The sequence below is a fragment of the Maylandia zebra genome, linkage group LG9 (genome assembly GCF_041146795.1).
Source record: "Maylandia zebra isolate NMK-2024a linkage group LG9, Mzebra_GT3a, whole genome shotgun sequence".
NCBI classification, from domain to species: Eukaryota; Metazoa; Chordata; class Actinopteri; order Cichliformes; family Cichlidae; genus Maylandia; species Maylandia zebra.
In genome coordinates, this window is record NC_135175.1 from 32,677,608 (window position 1) to 32,704,165 (window position 26,558).

At 43.4% G+C, this 26,558-nt stretch overlaps 2 protein-coding genes across 12 annotated transcripts in view; one reads left to right on the forward strand and one right to left on the reverse strand.

Annotated features, from left to right (window-relative positions):
- Positions 1-728: 728 nt before the first annotated feature.
- LOC143420372 (uncharacterized) lies at positions 729-14,368 on the forward strand. 2 transcript variants are annotated; one of them, XM_076888415.1, is made up of 6 exons: positions 729-1,015; positions 2,563-2,668; positions 5,692-6,288; positions 6,610-6,880; positions 10,516-10,711; positions 14,238-14,368. In XM_076888415.1, the coding sequence occupies exons 2-5, from the start codon at positions 2,651-2,653 to the stop codon at positions 10,578-10,580; spliced, it is 951 nt and encodes a 316-aa protein (XP_076744530.1). In that variant the 5' UTR covers positions 729-1,015; positions 2,563-2,650; the 3' UTR covers positions 10,581-10,711; positions 14,238-14,368. The 2 variants fall into 2 exon arrangements, with proteins under 2 accessions (XP_076744530.1, XP_076744529.1); XM_076888414.1 differs by lacking the exons at positions 10,516-10,711; positions 14,238-14,368 and having other exon boundaries at positions 6,610-8,366.
- Positions 14,369-14,543: 175 nt separating this feature from the next.
- LOC143420370 (uncharacterized) overlaps positions 14,544-26,558 on the reverse strand; it is a 55,789-nt gene continuing 43,774 nt past the window's right edge. For 4 of the 10 annotated variants that reach the window (XM_076888404.1, XM_076888403.1, XM_076888402.1 and 1 more), the window contains 4 exons: positions 21,289-21,375; positions 18,849-19,445; positions 16,621-17,214; positions 14,544-15,065 (listed from right to left, as the gene is read on the reverse strand). In XM_076888404.1, coding sequence (XP_076744519.1) covers positions 14,544-15,065; positions 16,621-17,214; positions 18,849-19,445; positions 21,289-21,375 — 1,800 coding nt within the window. Of the gene's footprint in view, positions 15,066-16,620; positions 17,215-18,848; positions 21,392-22,599; positions 22,664-26,558 lie in introns of all 10 variants that reach the window. The other 6 variants (XM_076888405.1, XM_076888410.1, XM_076888409.1 and 3 more) reach the window with 6 other exon arrangements.

Below are 26,558 nucleotides of genomic sequence, written 5' to 3' on the forward strand. Positions count from 1 at the left end.
CGCCAGGGAAAGGGGGCCCAGGCCCATCCGGACCGGGGCCCAGTTCAACAACGTCGCTTGGCCCCACAGAGCCCGGGACAGTCCACCTAACCCCACCACAGAGAAAACTGCACCCACCCCATCATCCACTCATCTTCCAGACTACACAAGACAATCGACGCCCAGGCTGAGATCTTCCTCCACCTCTCCTGTATCTCCCCCTCCTGCATAATGAGTTCCTGAAGAGAGGAGAGCTCCTGCAAGGTGTAACAACCTCCCCCACCAGTTGAATTGATGCACTAGTGGACCCTGCGCCAGGGCTGGGCCCCCATACATCCACCCGCCCACAACCCTGGCAACACACCAACCAGGACGCAAGCCCCCAAGGCCCAGCAAGGGCCCCAGCCCAGAGACGGAGCACCCCCAGAATCCCACGCCCCTCCCGGACCCAACCAGGGGCAGCCAGGCTACCAGGTCAGTAACCCACGTCCGTCAGCACAGACCTTCCCCCAGCCCCGTTGCACGCAGCCACGAGGAAACAGTCACCTGAGAGCCAACAGAGCTCTTAATATGCCATGACCACAACCCCGGGTTGAACCCTCCAAGCAAGATGCTCCAGGGGAAGAATTCGGGAGAATTTGAATGTTTTATTTTATTTTATTTTGTCACACTCCACACCAGTTGGTGGCGGTAATGCACCATTTTGCTGTTTGCCAACCGCCAATAAACCCTATACAGAAGAATAAGAAGAAGGCGCTGTCGCGTCGTCCATGTTTTCTACAGTCATTGGGCGGAACAAAGTAAGAATGCTCCACGAGAGGCGTTTGCACAGAGAGCTGTTTTTTCATTCAAAGAGAATAAAGTAGCACCAACGCTTGGATCGATATCTGCATCGATCTGCCCACCCTTGTCTCCTGGATCGTAGCTGAGATCAGCGTGAACCACGTGGGTCTCTGCTCCCTGATCTGTTTCCTGTGTTTGGAAAGAGTTGCAGCTTCATCGCGGAGTTTCTCTCGGTTTGTGGGCTCATCTAAAGGTAAGCACCGAGCTAACTTTACTGTGAGTTCAGTTCATGTTGAGTTTAGCTCCTGAATGAGGTCTTCTGCTGCTCTCCTCGGTGTCTGTTCACAGTTTATTGTGAACACGTTGAGAGAAGAGTGAGAGAGTGTTTGGAGAAAAACACCAACTAATCATTAGCTCAGCATGCTGGGAGAAGTTGGAGCAGAAAAGTCTTTTCATTGTCCCTGCAGCTGTTTTTCTGCCTGCACCAAACCTCTACAGCCTCGTTTCTATTTGAAGTGATAACAGGAAATGGATGAGAGCGATCTGCTGCAGTATCAGGGTCACAATAAACTTTATTGTCCAGCTGCTGTGGATGAACACATGAGAGGAAGTGAACTCCTACAAAGTCTCATTTTAATGAGTGTGGCTGCTGTAAAGTGATGCACAGGAAGATGTTAACAAAAACTAATGAAACAGAGATGAAAGTAAACAGTGTTCATATTTGAAAGCACAGAGAATAAAAATATATTGTGGTGGTTAATGTGCAGGAGAGTGTGAAGAATGTAATAATGTCTTCCTGTGTCAAACACAGCTGCAGTCAAAGCAGGAAGGGAAGCGCTGAAACCACTGATCAAAGCTCATTAATCAAAGACCGCTGATCAATGGCCATGAGTACCATTCAGAGAGTTGGGGAATCGCTGCAATCACAGCATTTGATCAGTGGTTGTTGATCAATGATCATGAGAATTTGCATATTAATGCTCAATAACTGACCTCCCAGCCCATTGTTCCTTCAGTGGTGCTCGTTTCAGTCATTATGTAAATGTTCTGTTGAAGATTGAGGAAACCTGCAGTCAACTGAAACTGAAGAAGTCACGTAGATGAGTGAGGAAATGTTTCTCCCACAAAAAGCTACGTCCAGATGAAAAGATGCAAAGTTTGGGGAATGGTGGAGTTTGGAGAGCGGCACCATGGGGGCTGGAGAGACTTGTGAAGTGGTGATCAGGTGTGGGCCTCTGTTATTATGAATGGTTGGGGTGGGGGGTGGAACTGGGGGGCTGAAGGTGTGGAAAGTGTGGGGTGGGGGAGTAACAGGTCTGTCCCTGTTTGTGGAAACCACAGGAGGAGCTGTTCAGGCTGTTGCTGGGTGTGAATTGTTGATGGAGTCTTTAAACTTGTAGTTGCTGTTTTCCAGACTGAAGCAGAGTCGTTAGCTGAAAACTGGTTTTAGAGGTTCATTCAGGACACCTTCTCAGGCTCTTACAGCCTTACCTGTATCATAACAAAGTGTATAAACCCCAATCCACCTTTAACATGGTCCTTCTCCCAAACCTTCAAATAGGACTTTCTGGCCCTGTCATAGTAAAGGGCTGCTTAGAATATTAGAGCCAATGTCACAAAGTTCCTCCTGAAGTATAAGTGAGTGAGAGAGTTTCCTCACTTTGCAGCACAACATGTCTCACAAGATTTCTACAAGCAATCAGAGTGAAATTTGTACTTTGTGTTGTCAGATGAACATATGAGACACTTTGATTCTTCAGTGCAGTGTGGAGCCTAACAAAGATCTGTTTTGTGTCCCAGCTGATCAGCAGGAGGAGAAGAGTCTGACGGAGCAGCAGAGGAACATTTTCAGCCATCTGGACTCAGCTGAGTCACTACAGAGGAAACAATGAGCTCAACACAGAAGGTGAGGAAAATATCACAGTTTCACCAAATAATCAGTCACGTCTCAAACTCTCATCCTCCCAACCTGTTATATGACTGTGTTGTATATTATTATATATTTTTAAATTGTGTTTACAAACATTAAGAAGTCACAAGCAATTGTTTTTCTTTATTATTAAGTTAACTCTTTACTGTCATTGCACAGTCATACATAGTACAATAGTACAATGAAATTGGAAAACTGTCCTACATCTGCACTACATGTAACACAACACGACAAGATTTGACACATCACAACGCAGCACAAACAACACAACACAGTATAATAAAGAAGAACAAGTGTATTTGTATTGCACACTGTTATTATTGCACCTTGTTATAAATATAATAATATATATGATACTGATTTTACCGTTGTAACCCCCCCCCCCCCCCCCCCCCTTTCCAAAAAAAAAAAAGTCCAGGTAGGTAGTCAGTCAGGTCAGCTGTTAGCGCTGTTTAGGGCTATCGCCCTGTTGTAAAAGCTGTCCTTGGGTCCATTTGTTCGGGACCTCAGCAGCCTGAACCTCCTGCCAGATGGTAGCAGCTTAAACAGCCCGTGTCCTGGGTGTGTACCGTCCCGTAGGATGCTGCGTGCCCTCTTGAGACGCGAGTGCTGTACAGGTCCTTCAGGGAGGGAAGAGGATGTCCAATGATTTTTTGGGCCATATTGATGACCCTCTGGAGTGCCTTTCTCTGTGCTGTGGTGCAGCTGGAGAACCACACACCGATGCAATATGTCAGCACACTTTCAATGGAGCAGCGGTAGAAGACGGTCAGCAGCTCCTTCTTCGGGTCCATTTTTCTGAGGATTCTCAGAAAGTGGAGACGCTGTTGGGCCTTCTTTAAAACTGCAGAGATGTAAGAGCTCCATTGGAGGTCTGTGTCTACGTGCACACCCAGAAACTTGAAACTGGAGACCCTTTCCACACACTCCCCGTTGATGCTGACAGGCTGCAGCTCAGTCTTCCTCCTTCTGAAATCAACTGCCAGTTCTTTTGTCTTGGTGGTATTGAGGTCCAGGTTGTTATCTACACACCAATCTGAAAGCCTCTGAACTTCAGCTCTGATGAGCCCCACCACAGTGGTATCATCTGCAGACTTGATGACTGCGTTGTCTGGGTGGAAACTAACACAGTCATGTGTGTACAGAGTGTACAGTAGGGGACTCAGTACACAGCCTTGTGGAGAGCCAGTGTTAAGGCTGAGGGCGGAGGAAGAGTAGTAAAAGTAGCTCCTCGAAGAACGTTTTTATCCAAAACTAACTGAATGTTGTACTATATTAATATAATAATAAAATAATATTAGTAGATCAAATACAAACTATTTCTTTCTAATAAAGGTTCTCTGTTTTATCAGTTAAGTAGAAAATGAAGGAAAATAAAACATATGTGTATTTTCTGTTGCCTACACTGTAGAGCGTGACTTTGCCTCTAAACAGGAACATGAGCAGGGAAGAGGTTAAAGTGGGATTGAGCAGGTGGGAACCCTAAAATCAGCTGTAGTGGCTCAGCGTGGGGAAAAGAATCACAGCTCACAATAATTTCTGTTGAGAGCTCCAGTAGATTTTCTTAAAGTACAGGCTGTGATCAGCTGACCTGCTGCTCTCTGTGGATGTACACAACTGAATTCAACCAGATGTCAGCAGATGTTTCATGAGCTGTCCTGGCTGATTTCCATCCTCTACACTGACAGTACACTGTCTTTATATTAGACACTATACTGTTGGTATGAAGGTGGAACTCAGTGAATGAATGTCAGCATCATGAGCTTCAGTTTAAATGAATCTCTGCTACACTTGATGTGATCTAACTGTGACATGAGCACCACAGTCACTGTGCACCAGTCACACACTGTTCTTTACTTTAAATCCATCACAGTTCAGCAAACGAACCTGTTTATCCTGCACTAACCTGCAGAGGATCTTCATGCAGTCTTTAAATAACACAGTTAGTCTGCCTCAGATTGTTTTGCAGCATCTTTCACAACCTGAAAAAACACAATGTCACATGTACAGACTCAATATCTGATTTCAACACATGAGGACTTACATGTAAGCTTTAATCTCCAGTTGATCGAATCCCACTGAGCAGTCCTTCCCTTTAAATCTAACCTCTCTTCTTCCTCTCCTGTCCTGTGTGTCTTATCTTTCTCCATCTCTGAGTGAAGTTAGCTCTCTTTCTTTTCTCTCCCTGTGATGTGCAGCAGCTGGACCTTTAGCCAACAACACACTGTGAGACAAACTGCACACAAACAGTTTGTGTGTTTGCTGATGTTTGTTGATAGAAACGCTGCATTTGAAATTACCTGTTTGTTCAGGTGCTGTGCAAAAAAGAAAGAAGAACAACGTCTCACTTTAACTCCTGACTATGACTCACAGTTTTGCCTCTTTCATCTCTTTTTATGTTTCAAACCCTGGTGATTAGTACACGATCAGGATTGTCTTTCATGTGTTTCTTTTCCCGTTTCTCAAGTTGGTTTGATGTTTGATGCCTGCAGTGATGAAATAAACCCCTCAGATGCCTTAAAAGTAACACTTCTGTTTTGTAAATGTAAGGAGTACAAAATACAATTTTCTTTTTCTAATGTAGGGAGCAAAAGTAAAATATTTTCCTTCACTGAATCAACTTTTAAATGTTACATTGTAATTATTAATATTGAAAAATGACAAAATGATAGAAATATATAACAGGAAACATAAAAGTATAGACTTGGTAAACATTTATACTTTTCTGAGTGTGTTAGCATGCTAGCATTAATAACTGTGTACAGCAGGAGGGATGGGCTTGATTTTAGTGTTTGAACAGTCATGAATTATTTTTAACAGCAGGTTGGATGTAATGTGTTAGAACTACCAGTAGGTGGGGATAAGAGACCTTTAAGGTGTTTGGTGCCACACTCCACCTTCAGGTTTAAAACTAGTGTTAATGGAGGGAGTTTGAAGGTTGAGTTTGTTCCACGACTGCATTTCACTCACTGCCTCTGTTTGTATCTCTGTCACTGCAGGACCAACATGGAGCGAGAAGTCAGCGCTCTCAGGAGGCCGACAAACCTCACAGAAGAAAGAGAGAGGAAAAACACACCTGTGACGAGTGTGGGAAGGGTTTTACTTTGAAGGCTTCACTAAAATCGCACCAACTCATCCACAGTGGAGTTAAAGCGTACAGCTGTGAGTTGTGTGGAAAGACTTTTTCTTGGAAGGATGTTCTAAAAAAACACCAACTCATCCACAGTGGAGTTAAAGCGTACAGCTGTGATCAGTGTGGCAGAGCTTTCACTCACAGTGGTAGCTTACAGAGGCATCTAGTTACCCACTCTGGAATTAAGGCATACAGCTGTGACATCTGTGGAAAAACTTTCAGCCAGAGTGGAAGCCGAAATGCACATCTACGCATTCACACCAGAGAAGATGTGTACTGCTGTGGTCAGTGTGGCAAACACTTTGCTAAAGACACACACTTACAACGCCACATGTTTACCCACACTGAGGAGAGACCTTATAAATGTGACCTGTGTGAAAAGACTTTTAAAGCTCCAGGTTACCTGAGACGACACCAACAGATCCACACCAGAAAGAGACTCTACAAGTGCAGTTACTGTGAGGTATGTATTTATATTTTTATCTTGTCATTTTAGCCTGACTGTTTGGAACAACTCTGGTCATTAAACTGTGTTAGCATGTTAGCAATTCTACTGCATGGAAAAGCAGCTCTGAGTGATTATTCAGATTTTCACTTCAGTTATGATTTTAGTATTACTGTAGTATTATGGTGGTAGTATTGTAGTTATTGCAGCCCAGTAAACTGTGTTAACTGAAACAGTAAAATGTAATTGGACGTCTGCAGAGATGCTCTTTATTTCAGGCGACGTTCATGATAAAAATGTTGAAGGACTGACTTACACTGTCTTTGTGTCTTTGTTTAGAAGCAGAGCGACACAGATGGATCCAGTTCTCAACCCTGTCATCGCTGTGGTGGCGGGAAAGACTTTCGTTGTGACCTTTGTGGAAAAGCTTTCAGTCGAAAAGACAGTCTAAAAGTACATCAGCGTAAACACACTGGAGACAAACTGAAAAACTGCAAAGAATGTGGTAGAAGCTTCCACACAATAACTGTCTTAAAGCGACATGAACTGATTCACAGCGGGGTTAAAAAGCACCTCTGTGATCAGTGTGGGTCATCTTTCATTACTGCAGGTGGGCTTAAAACACACAAACGAGTCCACACAGGAGAGAAACCATACAAGTGCAGACACTGTGACAAAAGCTTCTCACATTCAGGTAGTCGTAACAATCATGAACATACACACATGGAAGGAAACTACAGCTGTGACCAGTGTGACAAGAGCTTCAGGAATCTCATTTCATACTCCAAACACAAACGATCCCACGTTACTAAAAAACTGTTTCACTGTTACCAATGTGCCAAAACATTCACGTCATTGTCTGCTCTGTGCAAACATCAGTGTGATACAGCCACATAGAGAAAATAGACACCTACGCATTCACACCAGACATCTTGTGTACTACTGTGGCAAACAGTTTACAACAGACTCAAGCTTGCAACAACACGTTTACCCACTGTTAGGTTTTGTATTGTTGATTGTCATTTATGCTTAGAAATATTTAACCATATATGCTTTGAGGTGTATAATCGATTGTGTAGTGATAGGATGTGTGATCTTTAGCAGGCTGTAAAGACTTGGTGTGTATTCCACACTGGAATGCACACCTACATCCTGGGAGCATGAGAAGAGGTCGTACCTTGTTTTATTGTTTTATGGTAGGATAAACGTGGCTATGTTTGTTTTAGGCTAAGTGCCTTTTGTTTAGATGAACTGCTGGACTTCCAGACCAGCAGGTTTAGGGAAGTCATTTATGGGGTCACACTCTGACCCCACACACACACACACACACACACACACACACACACACACACACACAGTACTCTTTGTTTGTATGTAGACGTCGTATGTTAATGAACCTATGCATATTCATGTAACCTCAATAAAAGAGCAGTGTTACGGGGGAGCGGTCGAGAGCAACTGGGGTCAAGCGAAGGAACGGCGTTTGTCCAGTTCTCTCCCGTGCACGAGAAACATGAAGAACTTTGCCTACTTCGTGTCTTGCTTGCTGTGTAATTATATTGTCTTCAACGTTCCAGCGAGTAGGTTCAAGCTACAACCCTATCACCCACACTGAGGAGAAACCTTATGTGATGTAAACACATGATGTCAATGAAAATATCCACCTAGTTACATTTTAACCCTGAGGGGTCGACCACTTTTTTATGTGCGATACCGATATCATAAATTTGGATATCTGCTAATACCGATATGAATCCGATAGTGTGCTTTTTAATCAATAAAACTGTTTTTTAAATATCTTGCTGCTTTTTGTATAACTTCATACTCAAGTTAAAAAAAAACAGTAAAGTTATTATTATTGTTATACCTGTATGCAAAAAATACACTGCACCCAAAATATTTCATAGTTCAGCAAAAATGATCAATATAATAAACTTCAACCTACTCCATCCTCCCTATTCATGTGAGTGAAGTTGGCCCCCCCACCTTCTTCAAATCCAACAAAAGTGTTATCAAACGTTTGTGCTGCTATCGTTTTAAAGATATTAATAAAAAATTCTACAGTTGCGACTGTGGTGCCAGTTTTTGAAACTCGGTATGACCCAGTGGATGACGATTTGGTTTTCGGTTGTGCCGTGGGCTGCGCACGACTTAGGAATTCTGAAATCCTACGTGATTTAAGGTCACATTTCACTGGGGTAGACGATGATGTCCGAAATGACGTGTGTCGGTTGATTGAAAATCATCCTAATCTTTTCTCGGACACTCCATCCTGTACCACCGTGTTGGAGCATGATATCGATGTGGGGGACCATCCTCCAATCAAACAGCATGCCTACCGGGTGAATCCAACTAAGCGTGCTCTTTTCCAGACAGAAGTCTTTTATCTGTTGGAAAATTCTCTTGCTGTCCCTAGCTCTAGTGCGTGGAGTTCCCCGTGTCTCCTAGTGCCTAAAGCGGATAAGACCCCACGGTTTTGTACGGATTTTCGGAAGGTGAACAGCGTGACCAAACCTGACTCCAATCCTCTTCCCAGAATGGAGGATTGTGTCGATAGGGTCGGTTCTGCGACGTTCGTTACTAAGCTGGACTTGTTAAAGGGCTATTGGCAAGTTCCCCTAACATCACGTGCGGCCGAAATCTCTGCTTTTGTTACTCCTGACCATTTTCTCCAGTACACTGTCATGCCTTTCGGGTTGCGCAACGCTCCCGCCACATTTCAACGGCTCATGAATATCGTGCTGGGCGGCGTCTGCAAGTGTGAAGTGTATTTAGATGACATTGTCGTCTATTCCGACACCTGGTCAGAGCATATGGAGACACTCACTGATGTGTTCCATCACTTGGAAAAGGCATCCCTCAACCTCGCCAAGTGTGATTTTGGTAAAGCCATGGTGACGTACTTAGGAAAGCAGGTGGGTCGGGGGCAAGTGCGCCCTATCTCGGCCAAAATCCAGGCCATCCTGGACTTTCCTGCCCCTCAGACTAGGCGTGAGCTTCGCCGTTTCCTCGGCATGGTGGGCTACTACCGGGGTTTCTGTCAAAACTTCGCGGAAGTGGTCGCACCCCTCACTAGCCTCACTAGTGTGTTGAAACCTTTTGTGTGGTCCTCTACGTGTCAGAGTGCGTTTCTAGCAGTTAAGACTCTCCTGTGCAGTGCGCCAGTGCTGGCTGCCCCTGATTTTGCACGCCCTTTTAAGTTGGAAGTGGACGCCAGTGCAAACGGGGCAGGTGCCGTGTTGCTACAGGAGGACCGTCATGGTGTGGATCACCCGATCGGCTATTTCTCAAAGAAATTTAATGTCCATCAGCGGGGGTACAGTACGATTGAGAAAGAGGCTCTCTCTCTGCTGTTCGCATTGCAGCATTTCGAGGTGTATGTCGGTGGCAGTCCCTGGCCTGTAATTGTTTATACCGACCACAATCCCTTGGTATTCCTAATGCGGATGCAGAACTCGAACCAAAGGCTGATGAGGTGGTCCCTCCTGGTGCAGGACTTCAATTTGGAAATCCGTCATAAAAAGGGCACTGAGAACGTGCTAGCGGATGCCTTATCCCGTGTTTTCCTTTAAAAGTAACTGTTCAAAACATCTATCAATCAGTGCGCCCCAGGGTGGCTGTAGCTACAATGTAGCTTGCCATCACCAGTGTGTGAGTGTGTGAATGGGTGGATGACTGGATATGTAAAGCGCTTTGGGGTCCTTAGGGACTAGTAAAGCGCTATATAAACACAGGCCATTTATCAAGGAGATGTCTTTGATTTTGGGAAGGAGGGTGTTACGGCTGTGGCCATGAGGACTGTGTGGGCTGTTTTCTGTCTGTGTTTTCTGTACTGTGCTTAAGACTTTTTCCAGGTCCCTCCCTGTTAGAGGAAAAATGATTCTATGTTTCTTTACCTTCTTTTAAATGTACAAAGATGCCCTTTGTCTGTGGTTAGATTGGTTTAGAAGTGTCGTTTTAGACTTTCCCAGCAAAGACATATTGTTTCTGGGACATATTGTTTTAGATTGTTTTATCTCTCCCAGCTCTCTACTGACGAGACTAGCACCATATATGGAGTTGTTTTATTTTATCTGTTTATTATTTTCTTATCCTGTTCTTACTGTCTCTGTGCTCTGTGCCTATAAAAAATGCCAAGCCACTGTCCATGGTGTGAGTTGTTCTCAGCAGCTCACCCGTGTACACGTTTAGCAAAGAAAGTAACTTTGTCTCATTGTGTCTTTATTTCTCCTGGGTTTTTTGCAGAGTTTTCTCCCGACACTCCCCTAATGAGGAGTCGTGAGCAACTGATTGGACCATGGAGCGGTTGACCACCTTCAAAAAGCCGCTCTGACAGCTCTGAGGAAGAGAGAGAGAGAGAGAGTGGAACGAGCGAGTAGCCTGACAGTCGTCACGGTCCTGACCCTGGTTTTCCCAGCCTGTGCTTATATTGTGTATTTGTGTGAGTGTGAATTGTGAAAGCCGCTCCTAGTGCATTAGCTGAGAGCTTAGGCACTCGTGGGCTGAAGCGGAAGGGGTGAGCTGCCTTTTCTTTTGGAATCGTTTTCTCCTGTTTTCTGGGTCAGGGAGTGAGGGATAGCTCTGTCATTTGTTTGTTCTATTTCTTTCCTAGGGTTTAGTTAGTCTTTTCTGGTGGGACTTAGTTGGTTTTGTTTATTATTTTGGCCTGGGCTCACCCTGGAGCTATGCTTCTTGTCCTTAAATAAAATCACCTTTTTTTACTCACAACTGGTTTGGATGTTTGGCTTGGGAACCAGGGCGGGGATTTGTCTCTCTCTCCTCCAACCTTATGTGCGTCCCTACACGCCTAGACTAGGGGCGTAACAATACAACATACCTCCTTTGGTTGGAACCGGTGCTACACTGGCAGGGCTAGAGGCCAGGACTCCACTCTTCGGGTTCTTGGGGGATATTGCTAACTCTGGGTCCGATAACAGGCACCACATCCGCAGTAGATGTGCTCAGTGTGAGGTCTTGCGGCAAGCTATCAATCACCAGGTGCTTCATCAGATGCTGTGAAGTACAGCCAGACTTTTGAGTGCTTCGCCTTGGGCATTTTTAATCTGTAGCTCTGTTGCAGGGTGTTTTGGTACCATTCTTTATTCATGGCTGTGTTTTGCGGCAAAATTGTGAGCAGACTCCCTTGGATGAGAAGCAACCCCAAAGTAAAGTAAAAGTAAAGTAAAGTGTGCGTGTTAGTCCCCATAGGGAAATAGTTCCTCTGCATTTAACCCATTCACCCAGTGAAGCAGTGGGCAGCCGCCAGTGCAGCGCCCGGGGAGCAGTGTGTAGGGACGGTACCTTGCTCAGGGGTACCTCAGGGTAGCCGTTCAGTGGAGTCGAACCCCCGACCTTCCGATCATGGGGCCACCACTCTACCTACTGAGCTATCCCTGCCCTAACATGAATGGTCTCAGGATGCTTTACTGTTGGCATGACACAGGACTGATGGTAGCGCTCACCTTTTCTTCTCCGCACAAGCCTCTTCCCCAGATGCTTCTAACAATCGGAAAGAGGCTTCATCTGAGAATATGACTGATAGGTTTGCAGCATAAACCTATTCGCTGGAACGTTAAGGACAACTTGCTACACAGCAAAAAGCAAGACACAAGGGACCAAAGTTCTTCGTGTTACTCATGCATGAGGGAGACCTGCCTGGAGCCAAGTGTCGTTCCACCACTTGATCTTCGTCAGACTCTCAGCCAGGTTCCCCATAGCACTCATTTTATTGTGGTCACATGAATATGCATAGGGTCATTAACATATAACATCTTACATAGGTATACATGTGAACAAAGAATACTGTGTGTGTGTGTGTGTGTGTGTGTGTGTGTGTGTGTGTCCATAAATGACTTCCCTTAACCTGCTGGTCTGGAAAATCCAACAGTTCATCTATATGTAAAAAAGCACTTAGACTAAAACAGACATAGCTACGTTAATCCTACCGTAAAACAATAAAACAAGGTACGACCTCTTCCCATGCTCCCTTTACAGCCTGCTAAAGATCACACATCCTATCACTACACAATTGATTATACACCTCTAAGCATATATGGTTAAATATTTCCTATATACAAATGACAATAATAAAATCTAAACCCAACAATGACTTTGCCCCAGTCCTCAGCAGTCAATTCACCATGTTTACATGATTTTTGTTAAATTAAATCATGTTAACATGAAATAAACAGAAAAGGAAAATTGTGTTCTGACTTGTTTAGAAATATATTTTTCTTAGACATTCACATTATTCACACTCTCATTACACATACATATAGGATCTTGGGGGTGGGCACAATCACGGAGTCCAAATCACCATCAGGGTGTATACCTCACCCCTGACGTCGTTGCCCACCTCTCAATTTTAAATACACGTAGACATTGAGGGCTAGCAGGAGGGACTATGCGCTTACCTGCTGCTCCTTGGCAGGTAGCTCCATGCCCTCCTGGGTTTTAATTGCACCTTAGAACACATATGCATCAACACTACAATGAGCGGGTGGAGGGAGGTTTGGAGTCTTCTCCCACCCCCATTCTCTGCGGCCTGCTGGAGCGGGAGGGCTAGTAGGAGGAGTTGGCCGTCCGACTGCGGTCTGGGGTGTGGGGCCTCCCTGCTGCTGCGGAGTCGGGGTGGTCTGCCTCTCCCCACCGCAGGGAAAAGGGTAACACCACCTGGGTCTGGGTGCAATTCCCCCCTCCAGGGGCAAGGGTACCTAGACCCGGTTTGTAGAGTACGCTTGGGGAGTGTGATTGTGTGTACAGCGTCTCTTTATGTCTGTCTCCACGTTGGTTGAGTGTGGAGTGAGTGCATATGAGAGCATGAGGGTGGGAATGGATGTTTGTGTCTGTGTGTGCCTGTATGTCTGTGTCTATATGTCAGGTTGGGTATCAGACGCCACCTCTCTGAGGACACCTCAGGCCCTCCAAGGTTTGGAGGCCTATCTCCCCCTACCACCACTTCCCCTGCCAGTGGCGGACCCCCTCAGACATCGGTGTGTTGGTGGTTCTTTGTGTCTGGGGATGGGCGTCCAGGTACACACCGGCTCACTCCTTGGCGGCCGCTTGTCGGGGCCTGGGGCTCGCTCGGGCCCCTTTGGAGGTGGGGTGCCCCCGGCCTCTCGGCCTGGGGCTCGGTCACTCAGGCACAGCTGGGGGCCGGCGGAGCTCACGGGCGCGTCACTGCAACTCCCCCTGACTTCTGCTCCGCGGCTGCTGGGCGAGCCCTCATCTGGGACTCTCCTCAGCTCTTACTGGAACAGTGGCGCGGCTGCCCCTCTGTTGGTCTTCCATGGTCTCTTGTGTTCTGGGGGCCTCTGGATGTCTGGAGTTTTGATCTCCTCCATACCCGCTTCACACCCTGGAGGACGGGGCTGTGGCCCCCCCACACTCCCTAGCAGATCATTACATGGAGAAACCTTTGGAATGCAAGCATGCTGATCCACACAGGTATGCACACATGGGTATTCACAGACGCGGACTAAAGCTTTCTTGGCTGCTGCCTCAAAGCACACTGTGCGCTGTCTATCTTGCGTGCTGCACAATATCGTTTATTATTTAGTAAATATTGATATCTATGACTAGCTAGTTTATTGTGATGGTGCTTTGTTTTCTCTATTATTATGTTGCTCTTTGTTGTTTGCTGTCTCCTCTGTTTTTTTTTGTTTGTTTGTTTTTTTTTCTCCATACAGGTGACCCAGGAGTTCTTTTTTTTTTTTTTCTCTCTCTTCCCCCCCCCTTCTCACCGTCTCTTCTCCCCTTTGGTTTTCATTCTTTCTCTCCCCCTCTTTCTCTCATTCATTCCCCCTGTCCTATTTATTAAAAAAAAAAAAAAAAAAAAAAAAAAATGACAAAGGATGAACTGAAGCTCCTCCATCACGTAATGTCGCATACTGCTGTTTCTGATGTCATTTAAAAAAAAAAAAAAAAAAAAAAGAAATATATTTTTCTTTTGTTTTTTTTATTCTTAGATTTTTTCGAGCTCCAGTCTGTGTCTCCAACAAATAGGACAAAGGATCACCTGCAGCTCAGACGGGATCTACCCTCAACCTGAGCTCACCTGGTCCACCAGCCCTTCATCCAGCATCACTAACAACAACACAACAGCCCATCAGACTGAGCAGCAGCTTTACAGCATCAGCAGTTCTCTGATACTTCCAAACAGTGACATGGATCTATATTACATCTGTGCAGTCAGCACTGGCAGAAACAGGAAGAGAGCAACCTTCAGAAAAAGAGATTTTACATCAATCCATCCATCCAGTGGAACATTTTCATCAGATCTTTACAGGAGATTCGATCTGAACTCTGTGGAGCCTGATCTCAAGGGTTTTAAGTCTGACACTGAAACCAGAGGATCTTTCTGTCTCTTCAGATTCACTGTGATCCAGTGATGGGAGTGATTTCAGCCCTGAGTGATCACACTGATGTTTGCACAGAGCAGATAATTTAGTGAATGTTTTGGCACATTGGTAACAGTGAAACAGTTTATTAGTAACGTGGGATCGTTTGTGTGATTTAAGCTGACTTGCAGTGGTGAAGGATGACCCACACTGATCACAGACGTGCTTTTTAACCCCACTGTGAATCAGTTCATGTTGTTTTAAGTAACTTGATGTGGTGAAGCTTCTCCCACATTCTTTGCAGTATTTCAGTTTGTCTCCAGTGTGTTTACATTGATGTACTTTTAGGGTGCGTTTTCGACTGAAAGTTTTTCCACAAAGGTCACAACGAAACTCTTTCCCACCACCACAGTGATGACAGGGTTGAGAACTGGATCCATCTGTGTCGCTCTGCTTCTAAACAAAGACACAAAGACAGTGTAAGTCAGTCCTTCAACATTTTTATCCTGAACGTCGCCTGAAATAAAGAGCATCTCTGCAGACGTCCAATTACATTTTACTGTTTCAGTTAACACGGATAAAAATATAAATACATACCTAGGGCTGGGCCATATTATACCGTTCACGGTAATACTGGTATAATGTTAGGCAACGATAGGAAAATGAAATATCGCGATAGAATGGGAGTAAAACGCGCAGTGCCTTTGTTTTCATACGCACATGGCCGATTGTTGAGTGAAACAGATGAACCAGAATTGGTTTGTAAAAATGGTGCAACTTCAGTGATGTGGAACTGGTTTGGTGTTTGTCCGTCAGATACACGACAAAGCACATTTTTTTGCAGAACATGCAAGCGGCCGTCGGACTAAGATGCCCTTAAATCTGGGAGTAATCTGGGTCCTAAACTCCGTATGCTTCAGGTCAAACGAACACTGCAGCATCACTAAGAGTTAAAAACTGTCTTAATTCTTTCATCTTTAATAAAACGATCAGCATTGCTGCTTTACCAGGTGTAACTATGAAGTTTAACTTCCAGGCATCCATGAAAACAAAATGTATTACATTTAACGGAGTTAGAAGCTAGCAGGAAGCTAGCGGAAGTTAGCTCGCTAGTTTCGCTAGTTACCCAAGCATGATATTGCATGTTCTGACTGAGAGATTTCGGAAAAAAATCAAACGTACAGCTCTGCTATCACTTCCAACATAAATGAAGACAGGAAACTAAACAGCAGTGACGTTTGTAGGGTTACTGAAGTTGGGCTAGCTGGTATATAATTATGTGCTACGTGATCGCTAGCGACACAGCTATGTTAGCATAACATAAACAGTGAAGCTGGAGGACAAACACTAACACTTTTCCACTTATAAAAGTTAACGTTAAGGTTCCTCATGGTTAGAGACAAATGCAATCGCATGGCAGGATGCTGTAAAAGGACCAAACTTCAGTCAGGAGAACAACTGAGATAATCCATCCACAATACGAGGTTAGTCATTAATATACTGCAACAACATGGGAATAGAGCAGCTGCCAGAGAATTCAACATTAATGAATCAATGGTACAGAAGTGGAGGAAGCAAGAAGAATGAGTTTAATAAAGTTTGATTTATCTGACTGCTTTGTTTCGCTTAATGTGCCTTATAATCCCGTGCACCTTATGGTCCGAAAAATACGTACTGCACACTGCAGTTTAATCTTTTTAACTTCAGTGGATATTATACATGGTTATGCTCAGGATATGTCAGCCCATTTCTACTGGAAATGCCTTTTGGTTAAACTTTCAGCAAGGAATTTGCATTTGCACTGTTACATTTTTATAAAGCTTTAATGTACATAAAAACCAGCTTCTTGTTTAAGTGAAAATAAATGATAGGTTGTCTTTTTGCGCTAGTAATGTTGTGGAGTTGTATTTTGTCTCGCATCAATTATATCGTCAGTTATATCGTTATCGCAAATTTTCAAATATATATCGTGATAAATATTTTTGGCCATATCGCCCTGCTCTATACATACCTCACAGTAACTGCACTTGTTGAGTCTCTTTCTGGTGTGGATCTGTTGGTGTCGTCTTAGGGAATGTGGAGCTTTAAAAGTCTTCTCACACAGGTCACATTTGTAAGGTCTCTCCTCAGTGTGGGTAAACATGTGTTGTTGTAACTGTGCGTCTCCTGTAAACTGTTTGCCACACTGATCACAGCAGCACACATCATGTCTGGTGTGAATGCGTACGTGTGTATTTCGGCTGTCTATCCGACTGAAGGTTTTTCCGCAAATGTCACAGCTGTATGCCTTAATTCCAGAGTGGGTAACTAGATGACTGTGTAAGTGGCCACTTTGAGTAAAAGCTCTGCCACACTGATCACAGCTGTACGCTTTAACTCCACTGTGGATGAGTTGGTGTTTTTTTAGAGCATCCTTCCAGGAAAAAGACTTTCCACACAAGTCACAGCTGAACGGTCTCTCTCCAGTGTGGATGACCTGATGATGTTTTAGGTCATACAGAGTAAACTCCTTCCCACACTCGTCACAGGTGTGTTTTTTCTCTCCCTTTCTTCTGTGAGGTTTGTCGGCCTCCTGAGAGCGCTGACTTCTCGCTCCATGTTGGTCCTGCAGTGACAGAGATACAAACAGAGGCAGTGAGTGAAATGCAGTCGTGGAACAAACTCAACCTTCAAACTCCCTCCATTAACACTAGTTTTAAACCTGAGGGTGGAGTGTGGCACCAAACACCTTAAAGGTCTCTTATCCCCACCTGCTGGTAGTAGGAACACATTACATCCAACCCGGTGTTAAAAATAATTAATGACTGTTCAAACGTTTCACTGTAGAAAACATTGGATTAATTTTTGATTAAAGGCAATTAAGTGCCATTCATTTTCAATCTATATTAATCACATTTTATTTGTATGAGCAAAAAAAAAAAAAAGGAAAATATACACACTTAATGTGTTTACTGCCTGATATCGGGCTACCGTTGTGGTGCTTTGAACGTGTTTTTTTTGCAGTGATAAACCAATATTAAGTCTGTTCGAACAACAATAATACCAATAATAATAATATTATTATTAATAGTAATCAGAATAATAACAACAACAACAATAATAATAATAATAATAATAATAATAATAATAATAATAATAATAATAATAAAAAAAACAATAATAATAATAATAATAATGATAATGTACTTCCACAGCATGTCTTTTATCCAAACCGCTCTCTGCAGATGGCCCCGCCCCTCTGTGAGCCTTATTCTGCTGGAGGTTTCTTCCTGTTAAAAGGGAGTTTTTCCTTCCCACTGTTGCCAACATGCTTGCTGAAAGGGGGTCATATAATTGTTGGGTTTTTCTCTGTATGTATTATTGTAGGATCCACATTACAATAAAAAGCACCTTGAGGCGACTATTGTTGTGACTTGGTGCTGTATAAATAACACTGAATTGAACTGAAAATTTAATTAATATCTATGGGCTCAAAGTGTAGTCATTAATATTCTGTACTTGTAAATCAGTTTTGTATGTGTAAAAAGAATTTGTGTGTAGACTTAGCAAAAAACAAAACAACCAAAAAACGTTACAAGTACGAATTTTGACCCTATTTTTCTTCCTTTCGTCTGATTGGTCAATGTCATGTCAATCAGAAATGTAACAATCCAATCAGAGAACAGATGGGTTTGGCTGTCGGACGGGCGCTTTTTTTGAACAGGGCTGTAAAAACTACAATACCACCACCATAATACTACATTAATACTAAAATCATAACTGAATGCAGAGCGACTGAAAGCTCTGTTCCCCATAGTACTAAGGTGTGAGGATGGAACAGTAAGATGAATAGCAGATGATGATCTGAGAAGGCAGGAAACAGTGGTGATATGGAGCAGGTCACATAAATATGAAGGAGCAGATTTATGGATACACCTGTATGTAAGAAGTAACATTTTAAAATGTATCCTGGCTTCTATGGGCAACCAGTAAAGGTGCTGAAGAACTGGGGTAATATGAGCTCTTGACAGAGTGCAAGTTATGACCCGAGCTGCAGAATTTTGAAGAAGTTGGAGTTTATGAAGGGACCTTTTAGGGAGACCAAATAGGAGGGAATTACAGTAATTAATACGGGACGTAATAATCACTCAGAGCTGCTTTTCCATGCAGTAGAATTGCTAACATGCTAACACAGTTTAATGAGCAGAGTTGTTCCAAACAGTCAGGCTAAAATGACAAGATAACAATATAAATACATACCTCACAGTAACCGTGCTTGTGGAGTCTCTTTCTGGTGTGGATCTGTTGGTGTTCTCTCAGGTAATGTGGAGATTTAAAAGTCTTCTCACACAGGTCACATTTATAAGGTCGTTCCTCAGTGTGGGTAAACATGTGGCGTTGTAAGTGTGTGTGTTTAGCAAACTCTTTGCCACACTGATCACAGCAGTACACATCATGTCTGGTGTGAATGCGTAGGTGTGTATTTCGGTTCCCTTTGTGGCTGAAAGTTTTTCCACAAATGTCACAGCTGTATGCCTTAATTCCAGAGTGGGTAACTAGATGGCTCTGTAAGCTGCTACTGTGAGTAAAAGCTCTGCCACACTGATCACAGCTGTGCGGTTTAACTCCACTGTGGGTGAGTTGGTGTGATTTTAGGCCACTCTTCCAGGAAAAAGTCTTTCCACACAAGTCACAGCTGAACGGTCTCTCTCCAGTGTGGATGAACTGATGATGTTTTAGTGAATCCCTCCTATTAAAACCCATCCCACACTCGTCACAGGTGTGTTTCTCCTCTCCCTTTCTTCTGTGAGGTTTGTCGGCCTCCTGAGAGCGCTGACTTCTCGCTCCATGTTGGTCCTGCAGTGACAGAGATACAAACAGAGGCAGTGAGTGAAATGCAGTCGTGGAACAAACTCAACCTTCAAACTCCCTCCATTAACACTAGTTTTAAACCTGAAGGTGGAGTGTGGCACCAAACACCTAAAAGGTCTCTTATCCCCACCTACTGGTATTTCTGACACATTACATCCAACCTGGTCTTAAAAATAATTCATGACTTCCGGTCAGCATGCGACCCGAATAGACGCAGGAACGAGCTGCTCCGGTGAACCTAACTCCGCTTTGACCAGTTTCACCCCTTCAACTCGCTTTCACTCGTAACTACTTTTCTAGTGTTCTGAACACTTTTAACCCTTTCCAATGGCTTCTAAGAGTGCAAAAGCGAACAAAAAGGAGGACGCTAGCTTAACACTGGAGGCTATCACCACGCTGCTCCAGCAGCACCGAGATGAGTTGGCATCTGAATTTAAGACCTCATTTAACGCCCTCGATTCAAAACTGGACCAGGTACGACAATCCCAAGAGGAACAGGCCGAGAGTTTCATCCTTGGAGCTTGCAATTGAAGACCTGAGCCAACGTGTCGCTGACCTTGAAAACACGTGTGCCGCTCTTCGCGAAGACAACAACCAGCTAAAGAACAAAGTCACCGACCTGGAGAGCCGTAGCAGGCGTCAGAACATGTGGGCGCCCCACTCACTTCTTTTCCAACCTTCTCTATGAGTTGTTGGGCAAAGAAATACTTCAGTCTCCACCGGAGCTCGATAGAGCGCACCGCTCCCTGGCAGCGAAGCCGCCCGTGGGACGCCCACCTCGCCTGGTGATCATCCGCCTGCACCGATACCAGATCAAGGACCTCATCATCCGAGAAGCTAGGAGGAGAGGGAAATTCGACTACCGAGGCGTGCCTATCCGAATTGTGGAGGACTACAGCCCCGAGGTCCTCAATCAGCGGGCGCAGTACAAGGACATTATGTCGGAGCTCTACGGGCGAGGCCTGAGGCCGGCTCTCCTCTTCCCAGCACGGCTTCGCATAACGCAGGCCAGCGGCGCCAGAAAGTTTTTCAGCTCCGTGGACAAGGCTCAACAGTACATTGAGAGGCTCCCAAAGGCTCCGGAAGCCCCGTGAAGAATTATTACCAATAAAACAATGGCACTAAATGCAGGTACCAAACATTCCATATAGGTATGGAGGCGCAGTCGGGATCCACGTAAGACGTCGCTTTTCCCCTCCGAGTGTAGCGATATAGTCTGAATGCTATAGTACTGAAATGCTGATTATTACTTTCATTTAACTCGATAATCTTTTTCTTTTTTTTCTTTGAAAAATAAGGAGACAACCTCATTGACTTCTACCCGTTGGCTAATGACGTAATACCTGTTGCACGGAGACGGGGAGTTTTGTTATCTACTCGTAGCCTTCTGTCTGTTCTTATTCAATAATTCAGTTATACCAGTAGTACTTATTGAACTACTGTTACACACCGGCCCGAGGCCGGGGTGCAACACAACAAAAAGATAAACCCTACACATAGTAACGACAAAATAAATCACACTGCGGCAGATTGACGAGAATTAGTTAATTTATTTACTGAACAGGTAGCGAGCTTCAGGGTGGGCGATGCCAAAACAACAAACAAAACACACTAGAAAGAAAAACAGAGCTAACTTACCTCCCACGATTCCAAAACAAAATACAATTCTCTAACCTGTCTCCCTACCCGAAACAGGAGAAAAGAGGGGAATGAAAGAAAACGGCTTCCCACCCCTACAGCTACCAAGCTCAGGTACATCCTTTTTCAACATTTATATTGCAGCCCCGTGCAGTCACACACCACGACGGTCCCCAGACACACAGCTCACGGGAAACCAGGAAGTCTGCTCGCCGGCCCAGTCCAACCCCTTTTGTAGCTGGCCTCTTTCCTTCCTCCACCAATGGGCGGCCTCCACCTGGAAACAAGCGTCACTGAATACAAATACAAACAATAACAACACCATACCGCAAATAATGACCCTGGGTCATAACACTACATCTTTTTTGTGTTTGGTTGTTTGTTTACGTACTTGGACTCTGCTTTGAAACACTCCAGCAATTACATTTGGACTTGGTGGCTGATACAGTTTCAAAACTTAACAGTATTATAAGGGGTTTCAGCTTACTATGCTATGGCCACCGGAGCAGTGATTCGACTGCTTCAATGCCTAGGTTATTGGTATCATAGACAGGAGGAGTAACACTCTAAATATGCTAAGTTTGAAGAGCTCGCTGCTTGTTCTTGTTCTTTTTTTTTGGCAGCCATTTTCTGTTGTGGGGAGGGCTTGGGGAGGGTAAGGGTCACTGCTATGAACCTCATACACTGTTCTTTTTTTTTTTTTTTTTAACTTGTTCTGAACTAATTTCCACCCATTGTAAAGTTATTCTGTTCTTATCATCTAAGGCCACTGTGCATATTTTCTTTGCTCTACAAATCAGATGAGTCTGCAATTGAACTTTCTAAGCTGGAATGTTAAAGGTCTAAATCATCCAGTCAAGAGAAGGAGGGTTTTGTCACATGTTAAACACCATAACACTGACGTGGCTTTCCTGCAGGAGACCCACGTCAGGGCCTCTGATAATGTCCATCTCTTCTCCCGTTGGAGGGGCCAGTGTTTTCACTCACTTTTCCAAGCTAGGGCACGTGGGGTCTCTATATTAGTCAGGCAGAACATTCCCTTTGAGGCCCACAATGTCATAGCAGACAAATATGGTAGATATGTCATAGTCAGTGGGAAACTGTATAACAGTCTTGTTGCTCTAGTAAATGTGTATGCTCCTAATACAGATGACGAAAATTTCTTTAAACAACTATTCTCCTCTTTACACGACTTAAATGTCTACTCTCTTTTTCTGGGGGGTGATTTTAACTGCTGGTTAGACCCAGCCCTGGATCGCTCATCCACTAAGAGTAATGTTTTAAGCAAATCTGCATCTGTCATTCATGCCTTTCTATCAGAATATGGAATGTGTGATGTTTGGCGTACTCTAAATCCTCATAAAAGAGATTACTCCTATTTTTCACATTTGCACCATACATATTCAAGAATTGATTACTTTATCATTGACACTAATTGTCTGCAGCAGGTCCATTCCTGTGCCTACCATAGCATAGTTATTTCAGATCACGCCCCTCTTACTTTGTCTCTGTCTCTTCCACATCCTCCTGTTAAAGCTGCACAATGGTGTTTCAACTCGACCCTCCTGTCGGATGAAAATTTTGTAAAGTTTATCCAGGATGAGATACGCTTTTACTTTGCCACCAACTCTTCCCCAGAGACTTCCAGCCTTGTCGTATGGGATGCCTTTAAGGCGTATATCAGAGGCCAGATTATTGCTTATTCGGCAAGAATTAAAAAACAGTCCACCCATGAAAGGAATAAGTTAATGCAACAAATTAAGGAGACTGATCAACAGTATGCTCTCAAACAGAGTCATGAAATATTTAAAAAGCGTGTAGAACTTAAAACAATACTTGACCTACTCACAACGTACTCGACTGAACGTTTACTCTTACATGACAAATCCAAATTTTATATGCATGGTGACAAACCTGAAAAATTACTGGCGAGCCTTCTAAAAGGTTCTCGGGCAAGGCAAAGTATTCTTAAAATTCGACAACAAGATGGCGACATAGTCACAGATCACGAAAAAAATCAATGAAGTGTTCAGGGATTTTTTCTCACAGCTTTACACCTCAGAGTCCCAAACTGACTGTAATGCAATTAATGAGTTCTTAGCTAAACTTGACATTCCTGAAATTCCACCAGAACTTAAAACAAGGCTGGATGAACCCATCTCCCAGTTAGAAGTTTCCTTGGCTATAGCTTCGATGCACTCTGGTAGGTGTCCGGGTCCGGATGGTTTTCCGTCAGAATTTTTCAAACACTTCTCTTCATTACTGTCCACGCAGCTTAGTGCAACCCTCACAGACTGCAAGGAACAAGGATCTCTTCCTCGATCATTCTATGAAGCCTGTATTACACTTATTAAAAAGAAAGGAAAAGATCCGTTGGAATGTGCCTCCTATAGACCCATTTCTCTACTGAACACAGATGCTAAAATATTAGCCAAGATACTTGCCCGTAGACTAGAAATAGTTCTTCCAAAAATTATTTCGAAAGACCAGACAGGCTTCAATAAAGGTCGTCATTCATATTTTAACATAAGGAGGCTATTTAACATAGTCTACTCCAGCTCTACAGACTCTGATGAATGTATGGTCTCGCTTGACGCTGAAAAGGCCTTTGATCGAGTTGAGTTCGATTATCTCTTTGCAGTCCTTGATAGATTTGGCTTTGGAGCGAAATTTACTTCATGGATTAAATTACTCTATTCTCAACCATCTGCTACAATACGAACTAACCTCCAATTGTCAAAACCTTTCAAACTTCACAGAGGCACACGCCAGGGATGTCCCCTCAGCCCCCTGCTTTTTGATCTGGCCATAGAACCCCTTGCCATTGCGTTCCGCAGTTGCAAAGAGGTACACGGCATTTGGAGAAACAATACAGAACATAAGGTCTCGCTCTATGCAGATGATCTCCTGCTCTTTATTTCTAAGCCCTTAGCCTCACTACCATCTGCATTGAATCTGCTTAGTCAATTTGGTCAGATTTCAGGGTATAAACTGAACTATGAACTGAATAAAAGTGAGCTCTTCCCGCTAAGTAGCAAAGCCAGTATGTTAGACTTCACCTGCTTGCCCTTCAGAGTTGAAAGGACAAAAATTACATATTTGGGAATCACAGTGACAAAAAAAACAAAACAAAACATAAAAACCTTTTCACAGAAAATGTGAGTGCATTGCTGAACCAAGTGAAGCGGTCCCTTACCCACTGGACACCACTCTCTATGTCTCTGGTAGGACGTATCACTTCGATTAAAATGACCAGTCTACCGAAATTTCTATACCTTTTCCAGGCTGTACCCATTTTCATTCCCAACACTTTTTTCAATAAGCTGGACTCTGTCATCTCATCTTATCTATGGCAGGGTAAACGCCCAAGGCTTAATAAGATGCATCTTCAAAAATCTAAAATTGAGGGTGGGTTTGCACTTCCCAACTTTCGTTTTTATTATTGGGCTGCTAACATACGATGTTTGGTGTTTTGGTATTTTTACCATAATCGGAGTGGTTGTCCTGACAGGGTCACTATGGCATTGCATAGTGACAACAGTATATCCTTAGCAGCTGCACTTTGTTCTCCACTCTCATCCTCTTCATTCAACTTCATTCCCAACCCTGTAGTGGTGCACTCATTAAAAATATGGGGCCAGTTTAGGAAATATTTTAAACTTTGTGACTTCTCCCTTCTCAGCCCCATTGCATCTAACCATTTCTTTAAACCTTCTACCCAGGATGGTGGGTTTGCGGAGTGGCACAGAAGTGGAATAACTTGCTTCAAGGACCTATTCATAGCCAACAAACTAGCATCATTTGAACAACTTGCTAATAAATATATTCTTCCACCATCACACTTTTTCAGATACTTGCAAGTCAGGCACTTTATTTGTTCCCAGATTTCAGGCTCAAGCCCTCCACCAGAGCCTACACTACTAGAAACTATCCTGCAACTCAATCCAACCAATAGAGGGCTGATTTCCTTGCTTCACAATAAAATGTTAAATTTGACACATACCTCTTCATCCAAGCTCAAGACACTGTGGGAAGAAGACTTCAACATGACAATCTCTGACGAAACATGGGCCTCTATACTCAAACATGTCAACACTACATCACTATGTGCCCGCCATTGTTTAATCCAGTTCAAAGTGGTGCATAGAGCCCATTTCTCAAAATCCAGATTATCCCGTATCTACCCTGAAATCTCTCCATATTGTGACAGATGCAAAACTGCTGAAGCTTCACTGGTCCACATGTACTGGTCTTGTCCCAATCTCACTCAGTTCTGGTCAGAGGTTTTTCGTACCCTGTCCAGAATTCTCAGTGTGACGCTGGCCCCCGGCCACCTTCTTGCTCTGTTTGGCATCAGTGGGAATGAGGTGCTTCTACCGGCCTCTAAAAAAACAGGCATTATCATTCTGTTCCCTGTTGGCCAGGAGGGCAATTCTACTGAGGTGGCGGGATGCTGCCCCTCCCACTCACAAACAGTGGTTATATGACCTCATGGCCTGTCTAAAACTGGAAAAGATAAGACACTCACTTCAGAACTCCACTGGGAAATTTCAAGACATGTGGGGACCCTTCCTTGATGCTTTTCAAAATCTATAAGAATTTTTCAGCAAACTCTCTTAAGTCAGGTGTGGAAATACAGTGTGCGGGTGCAGGCAGTGACCTGGGTGGGAATGAATGGGATTGTTTTGCAGGGATTTTGTTACTTTGGGATATATTATACATTTGTTTATATTATCTTTTTTCCCCCTCTTTCTTTCCCTTTTTTCTTTTTCTTTTATTTCACAGCCGAAGATACATTTTTGAACTCATTTCACAGCTTAAATGTACTACTTAACCCTAATGTACAGATCATCTGTAATCCTTTTTTCTTTCTGTTTATATGTATAATGTATACATTGATGTTTATGTGTATAAAAGGAAACCTCTTAATAAAAAAGACATTGTTTAAAAAAATAATTCATGACTGTTCAAACACTTATATCATGCCCATCCCTCCTGCTGTACACAAATATTAATACTAGCATGCTAACACACTCAGAAAAGTAATGAATGCTTATCAGCTCTATACTTATTTTTATATTTCCTGTTGTTGTTTCCTATTAGATATTTATATAATTTTCTCATTTTTAAAAAAATAATAAATCCAATGTAACAGTTACTAGCTTGGTTTAGTGAAGGAAAATGTCAGAGTCTGATTGCAACCAGAGGGATTTTTTTTTATAAAACATACTGACGACATAGAAAAAAGAAAAAAACAAACAAACATCTGCTTAATTTACAAAACAGATGATTTATTTGTAAAAAAAAAAAAAAAAAAAAAGAAGTTTGGAATCATATATGATTGCGTTCCACTTCTAACATCTACACCACTTTGTATTGGTCTTTCACATGTGTCAACAGAAAATTGTACTTAGTAGTCAGTGTAATCTTTTAATGATATAAGTTTGCATATGGTAGAGT

Bases quoted from the DNA above. Each gene is read 5' to 3' on its own strand.
- LOC143420372 (XM_076888414.1), top strand. The intron at 6,289-6,609 runs GTATGTATTTAT...GTCTTTGTTTAG, and splicing joins ACAAGTGCAGTTACTGTGAG to AAGCAGAGCGACACAGATGG.